We start from the raw sequence: 8710 nt of genomic DNA, 5'->3' as shown, positions 1-8710 counted from the left end.
TCTCATCCGTTGCAATAGGTTGGTTATATGTTGTAACAGATAACCTATCTGGTACAACAGATGAGTGATCTGTTTTTACTGTTTCCAATGGATTACTTATCCGTTGTAACAGGTTGGTTATATATTATAATAGATAACCTACCTGGTGCAACAGAGGAGTAATCTGTTTCAATAGATGAGTGATCTTTGTTTATTGTTTTCAACGGATTACTCATTCATTGCAACAGGTTGGTTATATGTTACAAGAGGTAACATACCTGATGCAACAGACCAGTCATATGTTTCAACATATGAGTGATCTATTTTTATTGTTGCTATAAATTACTCATCCATTGTAATAGGTTAGTTATATGTTGCAACAGATAACCTACCCGGTGCAATAGATCTGTGATCCGTTGGAACTGTTATTTTACTGTTGTACATTCAGATATACTATTATTATTTTTTAATGATGCATTAGTTAATTATAATATATTTTATGTTCCTATTATTTTTAGATTATATGGCTCCCAAAAAAAAAAAAATCGAATCAAGTCTAAGTAGAGGAAGAAGTGAAGCAGCTAGGTAACATCCACCACTCTATGAGCTTGCTTTACAAGAATTATCTCAATCAGAACCAGAAGATAATGAACACGGGGAGGAGGAATATTTCAAAAGAGATGATTCAAATGCTAATAACCCTTTCACCGAAGAGTTGGTCAAAACCTTCAGCATTGATAGTTATCCTATACGAATACAGTGCGATGGTGCCACAGATTTAATAAGTGATTTCGTGGTTAAGTCATTCATGGAAAAATCTTTTGACGCCTTCAAAAAAATACTTCGACAATAAAATTTGGAAGCTTATTTCAGGAAAACTGCTTTGGGAAATATTTTGATTTGTCGGAGGACAACGATGCCCGTTTCCAAATAAAATGGTATATGATCTTCTCAAGTGTATGTTTATGTATAAAAACAAAGATAAGATAGATGAGGTGTGAATAAATTACTGTGGCATACCTGTTTGTTTTGGTTGGAGGGAGTTTGCCATAGTTACTGGATTAAAATGTTATCCTCCTTCTCCTTCTCAAGTTATACCTATTCTAACCCCAAAAAAACTACCTCGCACACCCAAAAAAGAAAAAGGAAAGTCGAGTGATCGAGATGACCTGGTGTCCCTTGTTGGTCCAAGCTTTAAAAATATAAATTTGATAGAAGCGTTGAAAGGTAAAATACTTTCAAAGAAGCACAAACAATCATTGTGCTTGGTTTGGTTTATACATAATATTCTTTGGGCGAGAGACGTTAACAACAGCATACCACTTGGTTTGATAAATCTCTCCAAGGATCTTGAGGCATTTAACAGCTATCCTTGGGGTTATGAAAGCTTCAAAATGACAGTCAAATATTTGTTGACTCCGTTAATGCCAAAGACAGTCAACTTATATGGATTTTCATGGGCTTTCATAGTAAAAATTTCTTTTATTATGACATGATTTATTTTTTTATTCAATAATGCTTTTGATTTATTGACTTTATTTTATAGGCTTGGGCATTTGAAGCCATTCCTTATTTGAGACAACAAGTGAACTACCAGGAAAAAGTTTTCTGTCCAAGAATCCTGAGAAGGTTGTCGGCCAAAACTAATAGAAATGTAAAATTTCTTGATTTCTTCAACCCACAGAAGGAAGCAGTAAGTCTAATTCTAATCAAATTTTTATTTTAATTAATTATTTTTAAAATAATTTCATCATCATTCAAATATATGTACTGATTTATTTTAGATTGTCCATCTGTGGCTTGTTTCGAACAATCTAGAGTTGAAAATACCATTTTTTCTTACTTTACAGTGTGTGCAAACTTTATCGGACTCTAGGTCATTAATAGAATAAATAAGGAATTGTTTGGAGCAACAACCATCACAAGAAAAATAATTTTGAAGGGTGGGCTTGTTTTTGTCTATGAGGGTAGTAATAGTGGTGCTGCTGTTAGGGCTAATGATGCTCCTCTTACAGTTTTTGAAACAACAAGCTTATGATCATACTGGTTATACAGATTTTGCCACTTCTAGCGAATGTTTGGCATGCAAATGTCAAGACTATGAGGATAGTGATAGTCTTGTTTTTATCTATGAGGGTAGTGATAGTGGTGCTGCTGTTAGGGCTAATGATGCTCCTCTTACAGTTTTTGAAACAACAAGCTTATGATCATACTGGTTATACAGATTTTGTCACTTCTAGCGAATGTTTGGCATGCAAATGTCAAGACTACAAGGTGAAACATGATGAAGTGATTAATGCTATTAATGCATTAATGCTTCTGTAAAGAAAATAACATCTAAGAAGGGTGTCATTCCATCAAAGAAGGTTTCATATCCATACACTCCACTAGAGATCACGGTGGATAAGAGGAGAAGGAAAAAAATTTCTAAGGCATCATCAAGCATCGAAAAAAGAAAAATTGTAACTCCTCTATCTTTGTCTTGCACCTTTGATTAATGTTCAAGGACCACAACAGAGTAGCATGAGCTGAAGAAGGTGAATGTATATCATTTATTCAATAAATAAATAGACACATATCTATTTCAATAGATGATACATCTGCTAAAAATTATCAGACAGATATATATATCTGTTACAATTTTTTTCTAACCTGTTGCATAAGATGTGCTATCTGTTGTAATATATGTTCGTCTGTTTTAGTAAATCAAACAGGTCTTCATACTATTTTAATTTTTACCAACGGATGATTCATATGTTACAACAGATGGGTCATCTATTTGAAATTATTGTACAACTCTGTTTTACATGTTCGAATTTATCCCATTAGATGATCCATCTGATGCAATAGATAGATAATCTATTGTATATCTGTGATTAGCATTGACAATTTTGGCTTTCCAGGTGGATGTCACAGTAGAATTTACTGCTGAACAACATAATATCACGGTTGATAATCCATCAACTGCTTCTATGGAAGAAGAAAAAGTGGAGCTTGTCAGTTTGGGAGAACGGAAGAATTACCCATTTGAAGGGTTCCACATCTTGGACGAGACTCTAAAAAAACTAACAAAGTTGATCAACGACTATTCAAAATGGATTGTCGATAGGCTGTTAAAGCATCGTGCCGGCAGGTACATAAATCATTTTTAAAGATATTGATTTATACAATTCTTGTTGTAAAAATATGACATTAACACATATAAATCATATAGAAAATAAAATAACGAACACTACAAAATGAACGAATCAAATCTTGGTTTGATATGTTCGACTTTATTATTGCACATCCTAGAATGAAGAATTGGTTCTATTTGATGTCACAGCCCCAAACTTGCTGGAATGATGAGGTTTAAATGCCGTGCATATTACTATTAATTAATACTTTATTTAATTACATCTGTGTATTAATTTTATTGTTACGTAATCTAAAATGTTTGATAATATGTGTAGCACATCGATGTCATTTTTTACTACCTCCAAAAGAATGCCAAGTTGCAAACACAAGACTAATAAAGATAACAGACAGATAATTATTTGTACAAAGTTTACATCAATAATGCCTACGATAGATTTTGTCAACAACAGCCAAAAGTTTTCTGAAATGAGGAATGCTTAATCAACATCATCAAAGATTTTAGCATTTCAGCTGACTTACCTTGGTATTTGATCGATGAAGTGTACATTCCAATCAATTATGGAAATAATTTTCATTGGGTTTTGACTGTCGTCATTCTAAAAGAGAGGCGTATTCAAGTTTATAACTTGATGTCGCAAAGGAGACGTTCTGAGCCGTTGTCTGAGATACAAAAGCTGACCAAAATATTGCCCACTTACCTTGATATAAGTGGCTTTTTGGATTAAAAATTTCGTACTGATTGGTCGACGATTGAAGCATACGGGGATAAAATGGGTAATCCATTTGATGTAGAATATGTTGAAGTAATTTTTGAAATACCCATTGGTATCCTGTAAGTATCATGATTTAGTTTCATTTCATATATTTTACAACGCTCACATAAATTGCAAGATATAAATTATCCATTTTTTAAAACGCAGGGATTGCAATCTTTTTGTTACCACTTACATCGAGTATTTAAGCGATGGATTACAAGTACCAAATGATGGACTTGATGTCAAATTACTCCGCAAAAGATATGTTGCTCTTTTATGGAAATACGGAGAAAGGAAAGCGCAGAAATAGTAAGCAAGCGACATTAAAGATCCACGATGATCAAAATCAAATTTCATAGCACCGGATGAAGAAAACTTGTCCATATTGAGTAGATATTTATAACTTGAGTCTATCAAAGCAATAACTTCTCCTTGGGAATTGTTGGTATCAAAGGTTAAATTGTTAATTTGTTTGTCGAGTAGATCATTTGTACCCATAATAACTTTTTTGTATTTCATTTATTTGTTGAGTTATTTCATGTAATTTTTGAAGGCTTCAATTTATTTTATGTTGCATATGAATCTAATTTAATCATTAGTTTTGAACTTATTAATTAAAATTGAATACTAGATTCAAATATTGCAATAGATAATATATCTGATGCAACAGACGACATATCTGTTGGAAATTATCAAACATATTTAGACATATGTTGCAATAATAGGTGACCTATTGAAAATTATCAAACATGTCTTTCTACTATTTTGATTTGTTCTAATAGATTACCTATCAGCTGCAACAGATTTTATATATATATATATTACGACAAATAGACTGAGAAATATCTGCATAATGCAATAGAAGATTTGTTACAACAGAATGTCTATCTGTTACAACTTGAAAAGTGAAGTGGCATTATAAAAAATTCCATAGATAGACAATCTTTTGCATTATAAAAAATTCAACTATCGTCAAACATAAAAAATTGCCACTACATGTAAAGTGAAGTGGCTTGAAATAAAAAATTATTATGGTGTTTGTCTTTGTACATATTTTTTATGCACAGGCTTCAAGCATCTAGTTAGTACCCCATAAGCCCAGACCTCTTGCATCTTTTCCATAACAGCGTCGCACGGACCGACCATTTCTGTGCTGGTCAGCAAACATTCGATGTATGGAAGCACGTACGGCCCGCAAGCGGCATTAGTTTTATTTTCTTGAAGGTCCATGTCCTTATTTTGACCTTCAAATTCCCATGCTTTCTTCTTCAACACTTTCGCTGGCAAATGATCCTCAGTTTACTCTGCCTCAACAAGCTGAGGAGCAACTCCAATAGTGGCTGCATGTGGGTAAAAATTCGCAGTCATCAAAGACATGTAAGTTGCAGTCATAAGCCTTAATATTTCCTTCCTCAAGAAGTATCTCAATAATGAGAAAATATTTGTCTTCCATGTTCATGACTGCAAGAATTCTCCTTGCCTTGGTTTATTTCTTGCTGTGCAGATATGGCCTCTTCCCTCTAATATAGTTAATCATATCTTCATCCCATTGGAACCTAAAAACCTAGCCAACTGAGCTCATTGTACCTATTCTTGAAAGTATTGTAGAAGTTGAGGTCCATTATCCTATCGGCAACATCATAAGCATCCGGATACGCTAATTGCCTGCTTTCATGAGGAAGAGAATTTTATCAACATACTGTGATATAAGAAGATAATTTTTAAATAGGTTAGTAATTGTAAAGAAGAAAAATATAGTGGAAAGTTACAACAGATGGTCCATCTGTTACAGAGGGTTCTTTGAATCTGTTTACAGATTATCTAGCTAACGCTACTTATGCAACAGATGTTTAATCTATTGCAATAGAACCAGTACCCGTTGCACCAGAATACCCAGCTGTTGCAACAGATTAAACATCTATTGCGTAGCTTCTTCTTCATGGAGTAGATTAGAAGGCTAGGTTAGGAAGAGGAAACTTACCTTGTCCACGTACCACTATGCATATTTGTCATACTCTTGAAGTTTTGGGCGTCAAACATATGGATGGGGTATTTTTGTGAAGGTTTATTCTTCTTGTCATATGTGGTCTTTCGCAGTTCCTTCCTCTCTTCGTCGCCAAGTGCCACGTATATGTCCACCATCTTCAGTGGCCCTTGAACTTTAACAACTTTTGGAGAGGGAGGAGTAGCAATTTTTTTAATTTTCAAATTGCAGAGTATTTGGATAATTTTTTCTTCCTCCTAACCATCACTGTAGGAGTGTATGGCTCCCTCACCTTCTTAGATGGTATGACACCCTTCTTGGATTTCAATTTCTTGATAGATTCATTGATAGCCTCTAGTTTTTCTAGGAGTTTATCTTATCTTTTCTTGCACACTTTGCATTTGCAATAAGAATATAAGGGTGAAGAGGGGTGAGAGGGACCACTGTAAGGGTATGAGAGACCGGTGTAAGGGTAAGAGGGACTTGTGTAAGGGGTGATTTCAAATGTATTTATTTTTTCTTGAGCATCAACATGCTCATCATCACGACTGCCATCAGTATCAGGATGGCTGCCACCAACATCTACAACTCCACCAGCAACACTCCCAGAAGAAGCACCCAGATCTGTTGCAGTAGGTTGGTCATGAAGAGCTTCAACATTAGGCTGACCTTGCCTAACTTCTCTTCTTATGGCTGTTGCTCCAGCCAATTCCTTCTTTATTAACTCCACCCTTAGATCTTCTATTGTATCAACAAGACCTAGAGTAATAAAAGAAGTCATCCTCAACTCCTGCTCAGTAGGCACGATCCAAGAATGCACAACCTATAAAAAATAGATACATTTAAATCATATAATAATAATTTGCAGTCAGTTAGGTTACATGTTAACACAGTCAACTTATGCAACAGATGATCCATCTGTCACTACAACTGATCTGTATGTCACAACAAATTAATAATATATTACATCAGATTACCCATTTGTTGCATAATTTACAGTAGATGAGTAATCTATTGAGTCGGGTTCAGAGAACAAGAGTAATAAATGGTTAATCTGTTGTAAAATATGAATCGTCTGTCGTAAAAATTACCCATCTATTGCACCAGTTTTAGTAGATGGGTAATCTATTATAACAAATAACCCATTTATCGCAACAGATGTCACATTATTTTAATGTCTTTCTTTGAGTCAAATTATTTCACTTGAAAGAAGATATGCTGCATTATCTAGAGGGTTAAAGAGACTAGCCTCCTTAATTCTTATACTGCTCTTTACAACCAACCACTTAAGGATCCTTGGATTGGAAACCTCATTTGGGTAATTCTTGACCTGCATTCGTAGGGAAGGAATGGCTACAAATACCCAAGCTTAAAATATGTAAATAGGAATAAAGCAATAAAAAATTATAATAATTATTCAATATAAGATAATGGATGAGTAAACAAATAGTGATTAAATTTACCATAAAAGTCCAAGAAAAGCCGTATAATGTGATCTTCTTTGGGGATAGCTTTGTCAGTAAATATTTGACAGTCAAGTTGTAGCTTTCTTAAAATCCTCAGAAAGCACCAAAAAATCATCTTCTATGACTTTCTTGATGCCTCTTGCCAATATAACAAAATGGGCAAACCAAACTAAGCACAATTGCTCCCTGTACTGCTTTGGTATAGTTATATCCTTGAGATCTTCTATCAAATTTTCCACTTTGTAGCTACATCCAGCAATGTTCAACAACCCATCTATTTTTTCCTTGTATTTGTTGGTTTTGGTGGGTGGTTTCTTGGATAATGCCTTCCCTCTATTTGATGGTGGTGGTTTAACTGTCCTACTTGCCTTAGACCTTTTCCAGGGTATTTCCTTGATGAGAGGTTCTTTTGGATGATCGCATGTCAAGCCTGTCACTATAGTAAACTCTTTTAAGCCAAAACAAATCGGTACGCCACAGTAGTTGATCCAAATTTTATCTATCTTTTTGCCCCCTTCTTCGGATCTTTATCATCCTCCACATACTTGATCCTGCGCTTGAAAAGACCATATACCATGCTCATTTGGAAATGAGTTGTGTAGTCCTCAGGCAGCTCAAGAAAACGTTCAAAGCAGCTCTTCTTAAAAAGTTCGTCCATGCTTTCATTTTTCATAATATTTCTAAAGTCATCAAAAGGCTTCCCCAACTGGCATTTAAGTACAAGATCTCCAGTTAGTTCTGTAAGGTCATCTATCAGCATCGCAACTTGAAACCTGCCAATACAAATGGTTTTGATAGCCTCATGCTGGGATTTCAATCTTAATTCACACCTCATTGGTGATGCATTATCATCATATTGATCATCATCCTCTTTTTCACTTTCTACTTCTTCCTGTTCTTGCTTATGATTATGTTGATCAACATCCTCTTTCTTACTTTCTACTTCTTCCTTTTTTTGTTTATCTTCTTTTTCCTCCTCATTTTTATTTTCCTCACCTGCCTCTATATACCCTTCTCCACCTCCCTTTTCATGACTTTCCTAAGCTTTATTTTTCCCTAAGTGAGATTGTTCAGGAAGTTCCTCTGAATCTATCTGTACTTTAGCCCTTTTTGTTAGGTGGTCAGAAGTTGATCCACTTTCAGTTTCTTTTCTTTTGGGAGACATCTTTTAACTACAAACAACAGAAAAATAAAAAATATATTACATTTGATGTCTGTATAATTTTTTAAAAAAAGGTAAGATAAATTTCAATAAATTATTATACGCCACATTACAAAAAATACTCCAACGGATAACCCATCAGTTGGAACAGATGGGGAATCTGTTTGAAGACCTATTTAATATCCCCCAATAGATGTTCCACCTGTTTCAACAGATGGACCACCAA

The 8710-nt window shown here is 34.5% G+C and overlaps 1 protein-coding gene across 1 annotated transcript in view; it reads right to left on the bottom strand.

Moving 5' to 3' along the window:
- Nucleotides 1-5171: 5171 nt before the first annotated feature.
- The window catches only part of LOC124887088 (glycine-rich protein 23-like), an 8046-nt gene continuing 4507 nt past the window's right edge, over nucleotides 5172-8710 (bottom strand). Inside the window, exon 3 of the mRNA XM_047396267.1 lies at nucleotides 5172-5212. Coding sequence (XP_047252223.1) covers nucleotides 5172-5212 — 41 coding nt within the window. The remainder of the gene's footprint in view (nucleotides 5213-8710) is intronic.

Source organism: Capsicum annuum, chromosome 9 (genome assembly GCF_002878395.1).
Source record: "Capsicum annuum cultivar UCD-10X-F1 chromosome 9, UCD10Xv1.1, whole genome shotgun sequence".
NCBI classification, from domain to species: Eukaryota; Viridiplantae; Streptophyta; class Magnoliopsida; order Solanales; family Solanaceae; genus Capsicum; species Capsicum annuum.
This window is presented reverse-complemented; position numbering and strand designations above follow the sequence as displayed.